Raw genomic sequence first — 22,096 nt, 5'->3', positions numbered from 1 at the left:
AGGTTAGGTATTAGGAAGGAATTCTGTTCTGTGAGGGTGGTGGACACTGGAAAAGGTTGCCCAAGGAAGTTGTGGATGCTCCATGCCTGGAAGTGTTCAAGACCAGGCTGGATGGGGCTCTAGGCAACCCGGTCTAGTGAAAGGTGTTCCTGCCCACAGCAGAAGGCTTAGTACTATATGATGTTTAAGGTCCCTTCAAACTCAGGCCATTCTGTGATTTTGGAATTATAGGATGTGATGTTTCTGATGTTAGGTGGTGACGCTGACACTTCAGCACAGCTTGGAAATCCCACAGTGATTTGCATGAGGCTGGAGCAGGGATGTAGTGGCCAAGAACCCCCCAGTCAGAGTCCCAAGTCAGGGTTGCTTCATATTGTGGAGTAGCCATCAGTACTTCAGTCTGTTTTCCTTGGAATGAAGTGAAACATTCCCACAATCCCCACTTTTTCCATAAAAACAGCCCTGCAAGGGTGGATATGCTCACCTGCATCTGACCAGTCTGCCAAAGACATCCATCTGTTCATGAGTCAGTCACAAAAACAGGGCTTCCAAAAGAAAAAGAGGGAGAGTCTGAGGCATCCTGTGGTTTTCACCCCATTCAGTTGCAGAAATTAACTGCAGAGCTGCTGAATATTCAAGACACTTGATTTTGGATGAATGACTGTGAGATTAAGAGCCATAATTTAGAGTGAAAGATTTCAGGAATGCAGCTGGATTAATTAGGTTTCATCATTAATTTGAGGAGGAACAGTTTACTCTTGGTACTGGCAGGTACCACTCCTTGAAAACATAGCAATCGGACCTTGCTCTCACAGCTAGGACACAGCTCTGGTCCTCTACTCTACTCGTTCTTCCCAGAAATCTTCAAGGCTGACACTCCTTTCCTGGAAAGGCCTGGAAAAAATAAATCTGTGTTTTTGTATCCTTTCCTTCATAGGTCAACAGGACACCTGACCAAAAAATCTGAAAGCGAGAAAGTACCCGTTAGTGTACTTCTGAAACCTAGTCTGTGTGGAGGGAAAACCAACCTAGAGAAATTACATTTTTGCTCATAATAGTTCACCTTTTTTCAGCAACACATATTCAAAATTTTCATTTCCAGAAAACTGCACAAGACTTAGGAAGTTTAATCAGTATGTTAAAAGACCTCTTCAGAAAGAATAGAACATAAGAACTCTTTGCCAACTCTTTGAATGTATTTATTTATGTTTTGATTTGTGTAAGGAAGTCTCATGCTATAAATTTTTATTAAAAACATGTCATTAGAAATAAATAGTACATTTATAGTCATAAGTAAAACAGTAGTTTTTAAGCACACGAATGTTTGGCTTCCTCTTACAAAACAGGAATTGTATTTCACCATATTTTTTGTTTATTTGTTTATACTTGATATAAAAGGATAAAGCTGCTGCATGAAGTTTATATTTATTGTGGGTTTAATATATCCCCAAACTAGTGTTTTTGTCTATTTTCCTAACAATATTGATACAGGGAAAATACCCTTCTATTCTTGCTATTGATTTTTGGTATGGTAAATGAGCTTAAACATTGCAGAAAGAATATAATGATAATAACAAAGATTAATACATTTTTTGCTTTTTCTTGCTTGCTGATGGGAATGACTGATTTGTATGAGAAAAGAATTATGCTTACAGAAAGGCTCGACACGACCAGCTAGTTAAAGGAAAAAATACATTATTACAGAATTTTATTTTCATTAGCTATGTGAAGATGCATGTCCTGGTTTCTCAGATACTAGGAAAGCAGAATTCCTCAATGCTGTTCTCCTTTCTTGTTTCCGTTTCCTGCAGATCCAGCTGATGATACTCAAATGTCACACGGTTGATGTGTTTGCCACTGGAGACCATTCGCAGCACAGTGTTGTCACAGCCAATCTTCATTTGGGCTATTTAGGGAAAAGAGATAAAAAGGGGCTATAAAGACACATGTATATGAGAGAAAGTGAGGGAAAAGAGATATGTAATGAGGAGAATTATGAAGCACCAATACATGCAATTTTGGAAATAAAGCAAATTCATGTGTCATGATGACCTGCTGGTGGTGATATTGCTGATTAATTTCTGTGTTTGTTAATTTTGCATTACAATGCTTGGGTATTTAATCAAGTATCCTTCCCTCATCCAAACATTACTCCGTGTCTGTGTGCTACTGTTAGATACCATCAGTGATGGGTAAGGGTAATGGCACTCTATCCTCTCTATCCTGGAGATAGCCAAAATTAGCAACATCAAAATATTTCCCATTAGGGGGATGAGTGGATTTGTGTGAAAGGACATTCTTCACAGGAACAAAGGCATGTGAGAATCCCATCAAGACAAACTCAAATGGTAGTGCCCAGCACATGGGCCCACTCTGAGGGAAATTAAGTGTCACTAACTGCTGATTTAGGCAAGCCATTTGAGTGGAGACTTGGCAAAGCCTTTTGTTTGGGGAGCTTGGGGGAACTTCCTAACTTGAGGAGAAATCTGGTATGTCATGGGGAGAGCAGAAGCTGCTGAGATGGATTTTCACTTCCTTCACACCACCATGAAAACACATTTTAATCTCATTCCAGTGCTCAGTATTATCATTCAACAGCAGCACTTACCAGTTAAATCTTTGAAAAGTGCCTGCACTGCTAAGTGCAAGGAAGGCATGGGAAACCACAAGGGCCAGGCAAGTTCCTGCCCTGCATGTCTGGAAATGCCACTTCTCCAGTGCCCTGTTGGTACTCCTGAGATATGACAGGTCTGCCACAGAGGTTTGTCTGTGATTTCACTGCCACACTTTGCAGTCTGCTATTGAATATTAGGGAAACTGGAAGTTCTTATTTTTATGGCGAGAAAGAAGGCACTGGACCAGCATGATAGTGAAACAGGTTCAGAGCCCAGCAGGTTCAAAGTATAGAATGGGAGCTCTGAGGCTTTGTTACACCTGCAGCAGGAGGCAGCAGGACCGTCTTGGGAACACTGAGTAAATGAGAGAAAAGCTCTTTAACTGAAAATGTAACAATCTGCATTCATTTATTGTGGATTTCCAGACCTTTTTGGATGTGCTGACATTCTAATATTTATCTTTGTCATAGGACAAGAATTTTAAAAATATGTTTAATTCAGCCTTGTCATAATAATTACTAAGGGGGCAAATGAAGGTGGTCATGGGTGTGCTGTAACACATAGCCAAACCACAGGCTTTAGCTCTCATGTTCTGATAAATGTGAAGTTCACCGGTCTAGCAGGAAGTGCAGATGTGTGCGGGGGTCTCTGCATGTCTTATTACAGTTAATTATTTTATCATGTGGAGGTAATTGGGAGAAGTTCTTACCAGACCCATGAAAAGAGTGACAGAGGTCAGCTAGCGGAAACATCTTGGATGGGTCTAAGCCAGCTCCTCCAAGAAGCTCTACAAAATCTCCCACTCCCGCACAGCTTGCGGATGGTTTCTTAAAAAGGCAGAGACCAAAAGTTATTTACCATTCATATTCAAAATGCAGCAGTTCTGCAGACATTATTTGAGCTAACAATAGGTTTTAGAAATGCCCTGTGCTTTGAGCTGTGTAAAATCAGTTTCCCAACCTGAGCAGTACTACCTTGATTTGACATTAGTAAGTTAATTTCTTAAGGCATTCCAAAGAAAGACCTAAGTAGACTGAAAATTACTGACAAGTAGAAAAGGTGTTGATTCAACTGCTTTTAATGCAGATAAGCAATCTGGTTCTGGATGCTTAAACATATAATCAAATTAATGCAGGCATGGGCTGTATGTATGCCTATATTCAGCTGGCAGGCAGGAGCTTCAGTTCCACTATATCATACTCATTCCTAAAAAAATACTAAAGTGCACCATTGTGGCAAAGTTCAATTAAAGTAGAAATTAACAAAAAGTTTGGGTTTTGGGTTATTTTTTTCTGAAAGCAATGGCTTACTGTATATTAAATCCACAATTTCCTGAAATTAATGCTGTTTGCCAATAATATCTTGCATGGACATCTTCAGCACCTTTGGGCTGTCACCTCTCTGCTGTTTAAGTACCTGGTTCTTTACCTGCCTACCTGCCTTTGCTGTTGAACTTTCCTGCTCACTGCATGGACATCTTCAGCACCTTTGGGCTGTCACCTCTCTGCTGCTATTCAAGTACCTGGTTCTTTACCTGCTTACCTGCCTTTGCTGTTGTCCTTTCCTGCTCACCACTGAATAAGTCAACTAATTCACTTGCCCATCTCTCAAAACCTGTCTTGTTCAGACACTGGCAATGTCCTTGAAGAACTCACTCAGGCTGTCAGACTCAATGTCAGGAGAAAACAAATTTCCTTGCTCTATTCTTCTGAATATTCTGGAATTGGCACCTTCTGGCACCTCCCAGGCACAGGTATCACCAATAGCTCCTGTCCTCTTCTGTTGGTTTGTGACCAAGCACCAAATACCCCAGACCAGAGCAGAGAATGCTCAGCATATGGAGCAGGCGATCAGTTGTGAGTATGTTTGTATTTTGTCTGTGGTAAAACCTTTCTATCTAGTGGCTCCCTTCTCTCTTCATAGTGTTTTCTGCTTTTATTAACTTAAGTACAGACAGACAGCTCTCTGAGAGAGTACTCCTTTTTTTTATAATGAAATCCTTACCCTTTGTTATGGCAAGCAATTGTTACATTCATTTATGGTACTTTGCATAATTTTGCTGCCATTGCAACATTACAGAGACAATAGTGACAGAGACAGCCCCAGCTCTCCTCTCTGAGAGAAACTAGAGCCCTCTGCATGCACACTACAGACAGCTCTCTGAGAGAGTACTCCTTTTTTTTATAATGAAATCCTTACCCTTTGTTATGGCAAGCAATTGTTACGTACATTTATGGTACTTTGCATAATTTTGCTGCCATTGCAATATTACAGAGACAGCCCCAGCTCTCCTCTCTGGGAGAAACTAGAGCCCTCTGCATGCACACAAGAGGTCCAGAACACCCATGCTTTAGCAGCCGGTGGCACAGCCTATCCCTGCTTCACCCCTTCCCTCTTCTGTGCCCACAAAAATTGCACATGCTAATATTTTCTTAGTAAATAAAGATCTCACCTTTAAAAAGAGACCATTTAAATGTCCCAGGATAAGATCAGATATTTTTATCACCACTGGGTAGATTATGGAGAAGCTGCAGTTTCTGTGCTGGTGAGGAATGACCATGGTAAACCTTCCGGAGGGGGTCTGAGAGATGACATTGCAAGCTGGGACACAGGAAAAGTACAAGAGTTACTTGTCCAGTCATCACTGCATGTAGCAAAACTACATAATTACAGTACAAAAAAAAAGCAGAGATTGTTTAATTATTGTGAGTTACAACCAAATGCTGAAAAAAAATGTGTGGCATTTTCTGATGTTCCTGCATGGCATTTGTTCCTTAAAAATTCTCTCCCCATTTTTTTACTATATAGCATGAGGTCTGGCAGAACCTGAGGGTGAAGCAATCAATAGAAGAGTTCACACCTGAAATCTGTACCTCAGGGGCTCAGGCTGTCAAGGGCTCATACAGCTTGTCAGTTTGAAGGAGACTAAACATAGGTGGAGGGAGGGATTGTGTTTAGTTTTGACAGTTTATTGCCTGATATTGCCAGCAACTTCCTAAACCCTATTCTGCTCCTCTGAACTGGAGTTCCTTACACTGCAAAATATCTCATTGAAATGAGAGCATGATTTTATCTTTAAGTTCAAACACAAGAGTTCAGGTAAAGGAGTTACTTGTCTTCTACTTGAACAACCCAAGGGATGCTTGACATAGATCCGGAGTCCTGCTGCTGCTTTAGCAGGACAGTGAGAGACACCAGCCACCTCCAGCAGGTGAATACAATAATCACATCCACGGGCATGAAGCCTCACCAGAGTGGGGACCTAGCTGGCGGGCCCAAGTCTGAATAATTTAGAATAAAGACATAGCAGACATACTGTCACTGATGGTTTTTGTTTGTTTGTTTGTTTGTTTTGGAGGCTTTTTTTGTGTGTGTTTTTTCATTTGGGTTTTTTTAGTTGGTTGGTTTTTTTTCTTTCGTTGTTTTTGGTTTGTTTCTTTGTTGTTTGGGTGGGGGTTTTTTTGTTTTTGTTTTGTTTGTTTGTTCTGTTTTTGTTTTGTTTGGTCACTTTAAGTAGTTAGGAAATAAATGAGACTGGCCTGAACAATAATTGTTAAATGTACTGTCCTCTCTGGAAAACACAATTCAAGTGAGGTACTGGAACAGGTTGTCCAGTCAAGTTGTGGGTGCTCCACTGCTGGAAGAGATCAAGATCAGGTTGGATGAGGTCCCAGGTAACCGAGTCTAGCAGGTGGCATTCCTGGCCATGGTAGTGGGGGGGGTGTTGAGATGATTTTTATGATCTCTTTCAACCCAAGCTGTTCTATGTTTCTATGATAATTTGTGCCTTGCCAGCTCAGACGCTTAGGCAAAGAACTTGCAGATACATGATCACAGAGATCCATCTCTCGTAACTACCACATAACCATTTTACCACATAACCATTGATCTTTATCAATTTTTTTTTTCCTCATTGTTCAACAAAGAACTTGCAGATACATGATCACAGAGATCTATCTCTCATAACTACCACATAACCACTCAATACACTGATTTTACTGTTGATCTTTTTCAAATTTTTTTTCCTCATTGTTCACACAGATCTAGAAAATGCTGAGATTGAAGTTGCTCAATTAATACTATTTGTTCTAGCTAAATGTGTTGGAGCATGCAATATTAGATTGGGAGAGGTCTTATTTGAAAGAAATAGCCTTATGGTCTTGCATATTGAAGCCTGTGTGATGTCTTAAGCTCCTTTGTTCTCTTGGGACACACACTGAGCCTGAACCAAGCCGCAGGCATGCAGGTACACATGGCTCCTCCTGCCTTACCTCAGCCACGTCAGCGCAGAGAACCACAGGGAGAAAACTCAGTGCAAAGCAACACAAGCTCTTTGCTTCCTGCCTCAAATTCAAGCCCCTTTGGTGGTATGAAATGCAGACTTACGGAAGAGATTGCTGCTTTTCTTGACTGTGACAGTAAATCCATTGCCCGGTAGCTGAATCCTGAAGAGGATCATTGCCACGTTCTGTGATGATCTGATGCTCCTCTGAATATTCCCACTTTCACAGAAGTCTACATATCTTTGAGAAGTGGTGAGAGGATGGTCCAAGGAACTGGGAAATTTCTCTCCCTTGAGTATCCATCCATCAAACACCTACAGAGGTTCGATAATATAAAATAAGATTTTGCTTAATACTCTGTTAGCAGAGAACAGAAACATGATGTATAACAGACACTCTTTACTTTTGACACCACATAACCTGTTCAAAGCTACAAACTGAAAACTAAAAATCACTGTATTTATTGATTTCCTAACATTTAACTAATTATTCATTCTTCAATAGATGTTTAGGAAAGGGATACATATAACTTTTATTGTTGTTTTTATCTCCTTCAGGTGACAACTTTTGTTACCTACTTTTTTTTTTTTGAGGGAAGTATCACTTTTTTATTCAGCATCATCACATTCTTTTTTTTTTTTTTTTTTGCAATTGCATTGTTACTATAAGGAGTTTTTGACCAACTTGATTTGGATGCTTTTTTTTTTTTTGTTTTTTGCAACTGCATTGTTACTATGAGGAGTTTTTGACCAGCTTGATTTGGATGCTTTACAGCTTGTCATTAATGGTCTTGCAGAGATATTGGACTACAAAAACCTTTGGGGAGGAATTATTGGCAGAGGTATTGCTCTCACTCACGCCAGCTATTTTACCTCATCCTCACAACTAGAAAACAAAACAAATCCTGCATTATTTATTTGGACATTAAGCATCAACTTCTACAAATCTTTCCTTCATAACAAAAAAGCAACAATTTTCCCTCACCGTCTTCAAACCAGAAATAGAAATACGTATTAGTCCTAGCATAGACACGCAGCTGCCTGCCTTGCTGTTTCAATTCCCTCCTAGCTGCTCTCACATGGCAATTCCTTGAACACTTCAGTCAATACTCCCAAAATTCAAGGACCACGTTCAGCCGTCACTTCAGTCAATAATTCTGATGTGAGACTTCCTGATGAAAAAAGCATCAGGATCTGTCTCTGGATTTGCCAGAACTGTAAGTTTCTGAAGTAATGGGATGCAGGTGCTCAAATTACATGAGGGAAAAGCTGCCTGTATATATATATAGAGAGAGCAATATAATTGAGAAGTTTGGGACACCATTACCAAAGAAAGGAAAGCTCAATAAAACATAAAAGACATCTTGGCATTTTTCTAGCCTCCGTGGGTGACCATAAGTGCAGGTACAAAAGCCTTAGCCCCACAAGAGACTGAAATCAGCCTCCCTCTAGCCACGTGGAGAGAGATCGCAGCCAAAATATGGAATGGAAGGACAGAGTTCTGAGCAGGAGACAAGGAAAGGGCTGAAAGGCAGCTTTCCTCCTTCACCCTGTTCCTGGACCTCAGCATGCCACTGCATGGGCTGTTTTCTGTTCTGTGCCTTGCCAGTTCAGCACAAAGTGCAAGGTGAAGGGAGCCAGGGACCATCGAGCCTCCCCTTCTCTCCTTGACTGAGTGCAGACCTCGGTGAATGCTCCTGCCTGCCAGAGAAGAGTGCTAGTAAAGTTTTTTAACACTGGAATAAATGGCTCTGAGTCATGAGCCTCTTTCTGTTCAGAGCCGATGTCCTGAAAAGTTCTAGCAGGGAAATTGTAAAGAAAGCTTGCAATGATGCACTCACGATTAATCTGATGCTAAATGACCCGAGAGCAGAGGTCCCAGAGCAGTAACAGCGATCCAGAGATCTGTGTCATTATCTGCTGGGCTTACGTGATTCACAGTGCAATGAGGAAATCCTACTGACCAAATTTTCAGCCATCCACCTATGAACACTCCATGGAGGAGCTCCTGGAAAAGTTCAGCCAGTACTGTAGGCTGGAGAGGGATTCTCATCCTGCATCTGACTTTGCTTTAGAGGAGTGGTGATGGGGGAACACATACTCAGAGTGCCTCAGGGAGGAGAAAGAGCCATCCCAGGGGCGGCTGCTTTGCGAAAGCCTGTTTTTTACACACAACACGCCGATGTACACACGCACTCGCCCGCCCCTTGCACTCAGAGCAAACACCTCACAAGTCTGAGGAGAGCAGACACTTGCAGCTTCTTACCTTCAGGAAGTCCCCGCCTTGGCAGTCGATGTTTACGAAGTCGTAGTGTATTGTGATGAGCTCCTCGGGCTCCCCGATGAAGAAGGTTGCGCAGTGCAGCTGCGGCTGGTCGGCGGTGAAGGTGAACTGCCCCTCTATACTCAGCATGTCAATGCACCCTGGGGAAGCAGGGACAAAGGGCTCTGGAGGAAGACCCCGTGCCAGCTCCCACTGTGCAGGGAGGGACGGGGGGAGGAGAGGCCCCCCCGCGCTGGGATCCGGCTGGCAGTGAGGACAGGGAGAGCCAGCTGAAGCAATTAGGAGCCTGCTGAGCACCAGAGGATGAATAGTAACTGGCAGGTGGGAGCACAAACGTGCGGCGGGGGGGACGAGGGGGGATGCTGTGTCGATGCATCTCTGGGCGGAAAACTCCGTGTGTGTATATGTGCACAAGTGCACAAACACTCTGTTCTTTCAGATTTCTCTCCAGCCACAGCTGTCACACCTGCCCCACCCCTTGGCAATGTGACCCTGCCTAGGGACAGGGGAATCCCCACCCTACTCCAGTCATTTAGCACCATTAACTATGAACCCCAACCCTCTGCCTTAAACCACAGGTTTCTGCCTATTTAATGCTTTGTCCTCCTTCTTCTCCCTAGTCTTGCAAAAAGCTCCTGCAGCTCTGTTACTCCCAGTTAGCCCCTTTCCCTCCCTGAGGTGCGCCCAGGATTCTCCCACCTCCCAGCAGTCCCTGCCAGAGCACCAAAGAAACTCACGGAGCGACCGCCGGTAGATCTGTCCGGCCGACAGCTCTCGCTTCAGATCTTCACTGAGTAGTAGGAAGGGGTCATCTTCACCAGCATCCCTCACCTGGTTAGAGACGGAGGGCAAAAAGAGTCTGGGGCAAAGTGAAATGCAGCTCTCCCCCTGGCCCTCTCAAGAACAGGCACAGCGTATTTTGTCCCCCCTCCAGAAACAGTGCAGCTGTGGAAGAGATCAGGCAGAAAGCTTCCAACCTGCAGCAGAGGGAAAATAAACCGGGATCTAAGAGGTGAGCCCAGCAGCTAAGTGCACTGAGAGTTTCTTAAATCCTCAGCAAAATTGCTGAGCATAAATAAATAGAGGGGTACTACAGAATACACGGGACTGTTGCGTTGATGTTACCCAGGTGTAAGTTTAATGCAGGAGAAGCGGGAATAGGAAAGGGAGAGAGAATAAAGCACAATGCTTGAAAGGTGAGAGCACAAGTTAGAAGATAGCAGCTAAAAGCACAGCGAGATATTTAATCATCAGCCCTATTGCTCACCTCTAGGTATCTGGTTTCTCCTTTGGAAGCTGCCAGGAAGATGAGAACGAGGTGGCATTGAAACTGGAAGGCAGACGGCATGCTGACACCTCCTGTGGCGGCCGGCCCCCTGTGGCCAAGTTCCTGCGGGTCTGCGCCGGTATGCAGAAGCCGCTGGGGTGTCTTGGAGCGACTCTTTTTATAGAGCTGTTGGGAGGGGAGGCACTTGGTCCCCGTACTGATAGGGTAACCCATGGTAACTGAATTCCTCTCACAGTGACACAGTACGTGGGCATGACAAGGGTCCAAATTGCAGCCACAAATTTTCAAGGCGGTTGAATTCCCCTCTCTGGCAGATGTCTTTGCTCCTAATCTGTCTGGTGGAATAGCTGAAAACCTCTGGGTGAGAGAGCCCATCCCTGTGCCTATGGGGCACTCATACACTGTGTTTATTTCCATTTATTCCAGGGCAAGCAACGAGGAGCATCCCTCCCTCCTTCTGGGGCAGTCCTGGGGTATTTCAGACCTGCAGGGCTTTCTGCCTACCTTCTGCTGCTCTGTGACATGCAGCTCCCTGCAGTGCCTGTGCCGGGCGGATGCTTCCTGCTTGCCAGGCCTGGGTGGGCACCCCTGTGTCCCAGACAGGTTAGCAGCCTGTGCCAGCATCCCTTCCAGGGCTCTGCAGCAAGCACACTGGAAAAACCAGACAGCTCTTCCCACCAAAAACAGCTTTCATACAGAAATGACGAAAACTTGGTCTTTCCAAGGGTATATTCTTCATAGAACTCCTGAGACTGCTTCAGCCTTGATCCTCAAGTGAAACCTGAGAAGACCTTTAAAAGTTGAGCCTGTGAGTGAAAATTCATAACTCTGCAGAGTACTAAAAGCCTGAAACTCAGCAGAGGTATTAGATGTAGGGTATATCTCTAAAATCTATTGAAGTTACTTGGGAATCTCAACTTTTGTTGGAAAACTGCAGGGTTTAGTCACAGTTTGCATTAGAGTGTGGCTGGAACATTGATCAGGAAAGTGAGAGTTGCCTTGGGAGACCATGAGGATCAGAAGGGACTGCAGAAGAGCCCAGCCTCACTTGCTATCCTTTTGCTCACTCTCTAAAGAGATTGATAAGGTTAAAATTATAGCTTGACCCCTCCAATCCCAAATTCTGGCTGCAGAGTCCCAGTTTGTCCTGCCAGTCCCCAGCCTATTCCTCAGACACTGAGCATTGAGGACTATTCAGTGCAGGGAGCTGGGTGTGCAGCTGCAGTGAGAGCTGCAGATGGAGGTGTGGGAGGCCAGCAGTCCAAGCCCAGAGTAAGAGGCTGTGGAACTGCTGAGCTTTTGAATTCCAGAAGGCCCAGGCACCTGTGGCACCAGCCAGGTGACCAGACACTCAGAGATACAGCACGAGTCAGGACTCAGCTGGAAGATCACAGACCTTTGCACACAATAGAGTGTGAGGGTGTAAAAGCCCAGGCACTCCTTTGTTCAGGGTCCCTCTCTGGAGGCACTAGCTAAAGGTTTCTGCTGCTGCACCATTATAAAATTACCCAAAGGAGACAGAGGTCTGAGGCTCTGCTGTGGGAAACCTGGATTTGAACCAGTGAGGAAAGCTGGTCTGCCTGAGTGAGTGTGGGATGTGTAGGGGGTTGAGTGGGGACCCATAGGCTCACTGGAGCTGTCCTCTGTGAAGGGGCTTGGATCCCAGCAGCTAAAGGCTCTCGTGGTGGGGGTGTGACTGCCTGAGTGCCTCCTGAATGGTCAGACTGGGACATTATCTTGCTGTGAGTCCTTGAAGATCATCAATGAAGCACAGCACGTCTGATTGAGTGTTAATTTGTTACTGAAGATTTCAGATTTCAGAATTTAACTCCAAAAATTAGTGAAGGACACATGGCACTGCAGCTAAAATATTATGACTTTGTTAAACCAGGTGTGAGGTGATCTGCTGAGAATGAAACATAAAACAGTGATGTCACCATAGTTTAAACTCTTGCCTGTGAATAGCTGAGATCTGGGCATAACACAACATTCACTGGTGGAAGAAAAGCAGGAAGCTCCACAGTCTGGAGGACACCCTGGCAGATGAAGTGAGGGTACTGTCCTTCTCCAATAAACAAGGTGGTGGGAGGGACAATAGGTGCCACCTCCATATCTGCTGTAATTTATTGCTCACACAGGGCCTTGGGCAACTTTGAAATTCCTATGCAACACCTTCGAGTTTGTTATGAATATACAGATATTCTGTGTAACACTGGTGCAAAAGCTGAACTCAGATACAATTTGCTGTTGATGTGGAACTTAATTTTAACAGAGGTGCTAAGTTGTTCCCCCCCCCACACTTTTCAGCTCTGGGCTCAGCAGGAGCTGATGAAGCACAATGACATGCTAACCAGCCTCATCACAAAGCCCCCCAGTGCCTGGGGCAACTCTCTCTATCTTCAAACACAGGGCTGTCCTCAGCCCCCAGTCTCATACGCCTTCTTTTGTGCAGCTCTAGTGCTTGGGGAAGGCAAGTGTTTGGGATGGAATAGGGAATCACACTCAAAGACAGGCAGCTGCTGCTGCTGGCTGGAGCTCTGCTGCCTCAGGTGGAGCTCAAGCAGATAGATCCCCAAAAGGGACCACTCAAAGAGGAAAGAGGGGGTTCATCTCCTAGCCCTGTATCCCACCTGCCAGAGGGTGAGAGAGGATGTGAGGCCATCTCACTCAACTCTGCTGCCTCCTCAGTGTATCACAGGTCCCCCTCCCCTCTGCCCTCCCTTAGCCTGCTGCAGGACTGCTTTTGTTAAAAGTCACTTGCAGAAACTGAGATTTTCAGGAGATGAGAATGTGACTAACAAAGCAAAGAAAAATCACTTTGAATTGGGTTTAAAACACCCCTGCAGCATTTCAGAAGGGAAAAGCACCTCCAATGTGATACAAACCCTTGGTAAATGAGGAGAGTGTCATTTTTCTTTCATGGAGTTGAGTCATGATAACACTCTGAAGGACAAATTTTTTTGTTAATATCAAATTGTTTAGCACAATAAAATGCCTTCCCAGTGACACCCTGTCACAAGCTAAACAATCCAGTTGATTGGCACCTTGATCTTCTAACTGCTGTCAGTTACCCTGGGAGCAGCCCCTTTCCCTGGCAGAAATGACGGAAAGGCATGGTGCTGGTTAGAGTCTGGGCTGAGTGCAGGGCATTACTCTGCTCTGCTGCAGCTCAAGATGGTATTGTTTAGGCACCCCAGCCTTTGCAGAGCCTTGGGCTGTTAAAGCAGTACTCATGGGTGGGCTTTTCAGGAATGTGCTTTGAAGGACCTGCCGTCCCCACTTGTGCTCAAAGCTTGTAGGTGTCTTGTCAACTATTATAGAAAAGAAAAAATCCCAGCTGTAGTAAGAAGTGGAGAAAATAAAGCTGAATAAAGACAATAGTGAAAAAACCTCCATTTATCCTCCCCCACGGTGGTCAAATCATACTCTGTCCTATAATACAGATGGTAAATGCATTTCTTCTCATAAAAAGTAAAAGTAGTTGTCACAGGAAGAATACACATGAAGGGCTCAGTAGTGAGATTTCTTAGTGAGAAGTGCTTGAGCTACAGACAATCCTTAGGGATTCCTCCCTGTAGCAAAGAGGGGCCAGGTGTTATGAACCCTTTTGGCTCTCAAAAAGGGTCCCCATCTCTTCTTACACCACAGCTGCAGCCTGACCTCTTGCACAAGCGGCTTAAGCAGACCAAACCCCTCACTAGCATCAGGGTCTTAAACATGAGTTGATATCTTCTATACAGACACAGTCCCAAGCAAGCTTTACACCACAGGGATCAGCCTGGCTGCTGCATGTCCCATGGGGGCTCCTCTGCTTGTCTATGGCTGGTGGTTTCTCGAACTGCAAGGAGCAGCAGTGAGACTGCAGTACAACTGCTCCAGGGAAGAGAAGCAGTCCTGCCTCAGGCACTCTGTCCTCAGCTGTTCATGCTGATTTCTCACTACTGCTCAGTGCTGGCTGAAGAGATGCCATGTGGGGTCATGCACAGTGTGAGACATCTGACTGGACTTTAAACTTCATATCGTGTCAGCTGCTAAACATTGTGCTGAGCTACATTTATTTCCCTTATGCTTTTTCCCACTCTAACTGAGAATTCATTCAGAGGATAGGTTTTCATTTCCTTCATGGTGTCTGTGAGATGTAGTACTAGTCATTCCTGTCTTGTTATGTGGCTGCAAGTCTCATACCAATATCAGTGTCTTTGAAGAGTAGGAGATTGCTACACATCCCTTCTAGTTTATTATACATGTTCAACTGTTTGTGAATCCTTGAGTGTATTGTTTCTGAACAATGGGATCTGTTAGCCCAGATTAAGGTGAGAAAGAAATCTAGTGTCTCTATAGTGTCACAACTGCTACAGTGAAGACTAAGTTTTTTGTCCCATCTTTGCTAAATCACAATCAGTCACTGTTTCTAAATAACACCACAGAAAAGAAAGCAAGGGGGAAGATTGTACAGCAAACCACAGTCCTGAAAGCCATTAGGAAACCATGTCTTTGATACAGACATATACAAGATTTCACTTCAAACGCTGTCTGAGCCAAAGACAAATGTGTAAGAAGCTCTTGTTCCCGGCTCAGTTTAAGCACCTGGACTATGGACATACAATAGGAAAGACAGAATTCAGCATGGCTAGAGTAAATTGGCCCTGTCAATGGTTTGAAGATATGTCCTTTTTGCAAGAACCCAGTCAGAGTTGCAATGACAGCTGAAGGAGAGCATTTGCAGCAGCAGAAACACAAAGTCTGAAATCACATATTGTGCTTCAATCCTTTACTCTTGTGTTTGTTGCAATATCAGGCAGGTGTCCCAACAGTCCACGAGGACGCCTCCCTCTAATCAGTCTGCGTCTGCATCACTGATTTCTGTTGCTACCTGTGTGCCTCAGCTTTGTGCTGGATCTGACAAGCCTTTTCCAAACCTCACCACACATCTCTCTGTAAGACCACTTCTATTACTTCTCTGTGTGTGTCTAAATTTGCTTTAAATAGAGCTGAACTTTCCATAAGGTGAAGTAAGAGTGGCTTGTTAACTCTGGGCAGTTTGACACAAGAGATGGTGTGATTTGTCACATTAAGTGGCTCAGAGGGATGACAAACGCATGTGATTTATGAACTGAAAGCCTATCAGCATCATGCAGGCTTGACGATAAATGTTGCATTAACTCTATTTATGGCATTGGCTAAAAGCAAAGATTGTGAGACTCGCAGTTTAGCAGGTTACAAATAATCAAGCAAACATTATATTCAGACACTGAGATTACCCTGAGGGCGGTTATCACTACCAGCTCTGCCTGTGAGTCAACCAGCATCTACACAAAGCAGTCAGGGCCAAGAAGTGGGAGAAAAGTTTTTTCTCAGGAAGGAGAAAAGAGATATGAAAATGGGTAACTGGAAAAACCACATGCCATTGCTCTGGTGTTAGGAGAGGTACCAGATGTTTCTTGAGCTGTTTAATTTTAGCGTGGACTTTCCTCCTCTGTGGATCCTTCAAACAGAATCTCTGCCCTCAAGGGTTGCTGCAAGAAGGCCTCAACACCAGAGCTGCACACAGGTGTCAGCACGGCCCCCAGGCAGCCACTTTGAGCCCATCATATTTGCCTTTCCCAGCTGCAGCCTCTAGTGTGATCAGTACCAGTGCCCTTGCAGAAGAACAGTCTCCTTTCCAAAACATGGCACAGTTACTGCATCTAGACTTTGCTTGGAAGTGTAACCCTTATGGGCCAGGTCACATCCTGTTCTAGATCTCCTTTCCCACAGTTGCAACTTTCTCCCAGTGACCCTCCCCAAAGCAAAAGCCCCTGTTCCTTCTCTCCCAAATTTCCTCTTCAGTTTGGGACTACTAGAACACTTGTCACTTTGTTTTCAACGCTGAGCCAGTTTATTTACACAGAATGTAATCTCAGATGTGTTGAGAAATCCCTGTATTTCCACATATCATGTATCAAAATTTGTTTAATCTCTGAAGTACAAACTTTACTTTTGACAAAGCACCACGTTCCTAAGTGATATTTTAAATTGTTTTGGGTTTTTTATCCAAGAAGGACAAGAATTTCTTTGCTGAAGTGACTCTCCCTGAGGAGAATGATTCTCATCCAGAAAAAAAACTGTAATTCAACACAATTCTGGTAGTGTTAGACATCACAGTAATGAACCCAACTTCAGAAACACTGTGAACTGTTACACAATTCAGGCAGTCAGTATGAGTCAGATAAGAGATGTCAGCATACCCAGCATAATGGTATATTTATCCTTTCAACTGCTCCCTCTGCGTAGTCCTTTGTTTTTCATGTATGTGATTCCTTACCAGTCATCCCCAGTACTGTGCAGTCTGCAGTGCCAATTTGATCAGTTATGTTCCAAATGCTTTTATGTGAAAGTACAGGAATATCTTGTCTTAGTGTAAAAATCACATATGTTGAAGGACCTTGGCTCACCTGGTCAGCATTTTTCCACCTCCTGATGTCTAAAGGCAGCTTCATCTTTGCTAGCAATGTTACAGAGCATCTTTAGCTCAAGTGCAGTAATGGGCTTTTTAATTTCAAACATAAACTATTCTCCTTCTTGCAATACTACTAGGGCACGAAAAAGGACTAAAAATCCCCTCCTCTGAGAGAGAGGTTTTTCCTAAAACTGCAGAATTCGGTCAATAGTGCAAGGGCAAAACCAGTTTTTCTTTCATCTACCAAAGGCATCAGTAGTTCAATGGGATGGAACTCTCCAGCCCTGTGTCTCATCCAGACACATCACTCAGCCACAGGGATCTGTTTGCTACTGCCACTTGATGCCCCCAGCCAGAGCTGAGGAATTTACATCCTTCTGCAGCAGTCTCAACTTCTCGCCATTTTTCTACTCCAAAAAATCAATAAGTAGGGCTCTAGGTGGTTCAGTTGCTTTTCTGCTCTTTATAACTTGTTCTACACACAGATCTTTTTCCTGCCATAGCTTTATTCTGTAGTGCTTTTCTGAGTTCATGCAACTACTGGGAATGTAAAATCAAAGCAACACATGGAGTTCAAGGCAGAGTCCACTGACAGATATTTGAACGCTGTACTATGATGCTTGCTCTACACCCCATGCAGCCAAACAAGGCTTGAGAGGACAGCTTAGAATTTAAAGCAAATTTGTAACAGGAACATTTTCCACCAATTTTCCCCCAAAGAGCTGGGCTCTGAGCAACTACTTCTTCTGTCTTCCTCTTTGCTGTCTTGTTGCAATATTTGCAGTTTTATAGACATGTCCTTATTTAGCCAACCAGCTTACAGAAACACAACTTTCCATTGAAGGCTAATTTAGAGTCTCAAGCACATGTTCTCAGCTGCTGCAAAATTATGCCACTGAGTGCAATAGGCTCTGTCATTTTACATCAGCTGAGAATCTGCTTGCAAGGGCAAAATAAGTGGATGCAGCTGCAGTTCTCTTCCTTGGGAGTTGCCCCTTATACACAACAGATAGCAGGTGGCTGAGAGCTGGTATTTAAAAATTACAAGTTTTTTGGTGTTTCTTTTATTTAAAATATTTTTGCTGAAGTTCTTTCATGTGCTCTCTTTGGTAGCTGCCCAGTTTATAGCCTACCATCCTCCAACTCAGAGGAAAGGATGTGGACAGAATTCATTTAGAAAATGGATTTCCAGATAATAAATTAAACATTCTCTCTCATGCTATATCATGTGGCAGAAGAAAGATCAAGTTTAAAATGTTACCCCTTTTTTCTTCAAATAATACAGTGCTATTCAACAGACGTAATTATCCCTAAAGACACATGCAATAATTGATGGCCTGTCAATCAAAGCCCTTGTTAGACATGCACATGATGTCACATCACAGTTCTAAATCTTAATCTAAATCTAAATCTTCCTGCCAGTCAAAAACCTTTATATAGATTAATCTGATTTCAGATACAAGTTTTGTGTGTGACCTTTTACCCAGTCTTTTCAAGGTTGTGATCAGAGAGGAACTGGATCTTTTATGTGTGCTGTTGAGCTCCTATGATGGACTCTGGGCTGTCCCCGAGAGTTTTCCTCCTGGCCCTACTTTGCTTTCTGCTCTAGCATGGAGCCTGGAAAAGTGGCTGAGGGGCCTGGGATGGACTTGCACTGCTACAACAGGTGGACGGCAATTAATAACATTACTAGCTACTGGAAACATCATCTGTTCTGCTGGAGTCTCCAGGGGTCACTTCTCCTTCCCTCCTCACAATGCCAGGCAACTTTGTCTCTCATCTTTACAGAGAGAAAACAGTGTTGTGGAAGATTGCTATCCCATTGCACTTGATGCTTTCCATGCTGCTTGGGATTATTATCCTATTGCACTTCCACACCTTCCATTGAAAGGTGGTGCCTTCCTCCTGGAGCTAGCTGCTAAGTCACAGCTTGGAGGCACAGCTCCGTTACAAACTCCTTGTCTTCATGGTGATGTCATGCACAGCTCTTCGGGATTGGTGGTTGGATAACAAATCTGAAGTTATAAATTTACCAACAGGTAATGAATCAAGCTTTGTGTTGCCAGCTTCAGGCACTTCAAATCTCTTTCGAACTGAAATAAAAGCAAATGGCAGAGTCTGAGGCTTCCAAGATAATGGAATTTATCTTCTGCAAATCTGCTCTTTAGATGTCAAGCAAAGCAATTTCACAATATATAGAAAAGATCTTGTCTGGCTTTGTTGTATTTTTATTGGTCTTTGATGTAACTTCAAAATATTAGGCCATATTTTGGTGTTCAATTTTCTATAGGTTTTTAAGACAGCCTGATATAAAAAGTGGAAAAAATGTCTGTAATTAGACATAATTCCTAATGCTGAGGCACTCTGGAGAAAGCCACAAGCTTGCTTGATCTGCAAGCTTGATCTGCATGTAAAATTTCAAAGTGCTGCCTAGATCCATGAACTACAGAAAGACTTGAAGTCAGCAGGAAAATGTCAGTAAACAATGAGAAAAAAAATCCTGCCTTCAGGTCTGAAAGAGAGAATGAAAACCCCAAGCAGTTCACATCTGCAGCACTCATGTTCATAGTGAGGTTGGCCTTGTATGCACCCTCTTGCATAGCCACTGCCAGTGCTTTCAATGCCATTTTCCTTCCTGAGGAGTGCTTGCAGAACAGTGGATTACTCTTGGTTTTTTTCTGGTTCAGAGGCAATTCAAAACTTTCAGGTGATCCTCATATATCTTAGAAGCAATGTCTACTGTAACAACTAATGTTCTAATGGAGCATTACTTGGCTCCTGTGGGAGAGGAGTGAGAGAGGGCCACTGGTGCAATGGATCAGCCCATTGGTAGCCCAAGAATGGCTAGTCTTACCCCAGGGCCCCATATTGTGTGAAGGCTTTGTGGGTTTGAGCTTTTGAATATGTTTTGTGCATTTTCTTACTTTTCTGCTTGGTTTCCAGTCTTTGTACAAAAAGGTTTCTTCTGACAGAAAGACAGAGTTTAATATTTATCCTTGCAGTAAAACAGCAACAAAGAAATACCTTACAAGACAAGCTAAAAACAGTGATTTATGAGATTTTATGAAACTTTGGTGGAAAAAAGATACTTTGAGTGATTCTCCTCTGATTCTCCCGCAGCTCATCTGCAAGTAAGCCCCTTCCACAGAGCAGTTTGGATGCACACAATCCCTAGTAAATTCAGCTGATGAGGTGGCTCTGCTGGCCCTCTCCACCGCAGCAATGACTCTTGCTGCCTGACTCCAGGGCAAATTGTTGCTGCCAGCTGTGACCCAGCATAATTCTGCTATGCACATGGGCTGCTACATGTACAAGGGTTCGCCAGGGATGGGCTTCTTTCTGAGCTTCCTTCCAGAAAGATTCTTGTTCCATTTTTTTTTAAGAAGGAACTGGTTTTTACTGGGATAACCTTACTCATTTTAGCTTGGAGTTGAAGCTTTAAACATCTCTTCTCTCACTTCCCCTTGGAGGACAGGGAAAGGCTTACTGGCTAGCAACAGTCTGGGGCCCATGAGAAACCATAAAAATGGTCTGATGCTTTCTGGCTGATACTTTTGCCATCCTTGTGCAACACTTGCAATGACATTGAGGTGCATGACATTAAAGGGGACAAAAACTTGTCCAGTTGTTGCTGGTTTTACTTTTGTACTTTCTGTCCTGTTGGCCTAGAAGATACTGTGTGAATCCTGTATAACTTTGTTGTTGAAGGATTAAAGTATGCTATGGCACTGTCACCATTGCAGTTTGTTTTTCTTCTGGGATAACACCATTGGTGGTGGCCCCCTTCTTCGGATGATGCCTGCCCTTTATTACACTTACTACATCCTGCAAAGTCTCCTGCTTATAATAAATTACTTATTCTTAATCATATGTAATTTCATACAAATGTGCACTTTGCTAAATGATGTTTGGATGCCTGGGAAGGAGAGACAAGTGAACTACGTTCCTCAAATGTTGCCTAGCAGGGCACATCTTCATTGGTGAGTGGTTTTTTAATAATGTCTTACACAAACAGAAATTCTTCATTTAGCTCAGATGCCCTTTATTATAGTTTGAAGTTACCAGCAAAAAACCAAGGAAATAAGAGAGCTCTCCATGCAGGAAAAAAAGCCACAATATCCTGCCACTGAGGACTTGCAGGGCTTCAGAAGTATGCTTAATTCAAACAGGAGTGTGTAAATACTCTTAACTCAACCCAAGAGCAAGCTAACACTGTAAGGGCTGGCCTACTTTCTCTTTACCTGCCCATGGGGCTCAGGGAACCCCTTCTTCCATACAGGGTGGGGGTCAGTGTAGAGATGAAATAATTGTTTTTCCATAAGATGACTCACATTGCAAAGTTGTACCCTGGAATTTCATAATTAAATCTTCCACAAGTGGTCCTAAAAGGCCTCCTTTTAACCATGCCAAAGTAGTCAAAGCAGAAGGCATTTACACATTTCCCCCACAGACCCAGTCCTTCCATCAGCTCTCCAAGCAATTTGCTGACTAAATTCACTATGTATTTGAATAATTTATGATACGAGTAAATTCATTTATGCCAAGTGAAGAGGTTGACTACTGGGATGCAGCAATGCCAACAGAACAAAATTGAAGCTGGAGACAGGAGGAAATGAACCCATAATAATGGCAAGCAGTATTGTATGCTCCAGCAGCAAGAGACAGCTGTGACCACATCTGAAATATGAGTGTTTGGAGCAACAGCTAACAAAGGTTTTAGAATAAGCAGAACTGGGCTAAAAAGAATCTACTGGTTTTGAGCTGCAAAATAAGATTATTATAAAATGACTGAAAATTAAATTGCAAATGTTATGTCTCATTTCAAATTTTTTTCATTCAGATAGTATCTAAGTAACATTCCTATGCCTTTTACTTTCCACTGACATTGAAGAAATGGAAGTCTCAGCTTGTGCCAAATGATCTGTCACCCCAAGCCCTTGACCTGGGCAACTGATGAAGGCATGTTGCAGATGCATGGACTGCAAAGACTGGAAATATTACACATCTCAAGTAGTGTAAGCTGGCTGTGGTCCAGCTTACACCAGCTGCTGATTAACTCCATAAATGTCTTAGAGCAGAAACAGTTGGAGGAATTATGGTTTACATTCACTAAACACCAATGAGGGCTACCTAACTAGGCATGCCTTGCTTGCATTTGTGGCCAGGAAATTGATTATACCGAGGATTT

The 22,096-nt window shown here is 43.4% G+C and overlaps 1 protein-coding gene across 1 annotated transcript; it reads right to left on the bottom strand.

Moving 5' to 3' along the window:
- Positions 1 to 1,177: 1,177 nt before the first annotated feature.
- On the bottom strand, positions 1,178 to 10,700 carry LOC120512002 (corticotropin releasing hormone binding protein). Its single transcript, XM_039729802.1, has 7 exons — positions 10,449 to 10,700; positions 9,919 to 10,012; positions 9,164 to 9,321; positions 7,002 to 7,212; positions 5,068 to 5,216; positions 3,325 to 3,442; positions 1,178 to 1,906 (listed from the first exon to the last, which is right to left on the bottom strand). The coding sequence occupies exons 1-7, from the start codon at positions 10,680 to 10,682 to the stop codon at positions 1,749 to 1,751; spliced, it is 1,122 nt and encodes a 373-aa protein (XP_039585736.1). The 5' UTR covers positions 10,683 to 10,700; the 3' UTR covers positions 1,178 to 1,748.
- Positions 10,701 to 22,096: the final 11,396 nt, after the last annotated feature.

The sequence above is a fragment of the Passer montanus genome, unplaced genomic scaffold (assembly GCF_014805655.1).
Source record: "Passer montanus isolate IOZ18808 unplaced genomic scaffold, ASM1480565v1 scaffold7, whole genome shotgun sequence".
Classification (NCBI taxonomy): Eukaryota; Metazoa; Chordata; class Aves; order Passeriformes; family Passeridae; genus Passer; species Passer montanus.
The sequence above is the reverse complement of the archived record's forward strand: the minus strand, read 5'-3'. Positions and strand labels throughout refer to the sequence as shown.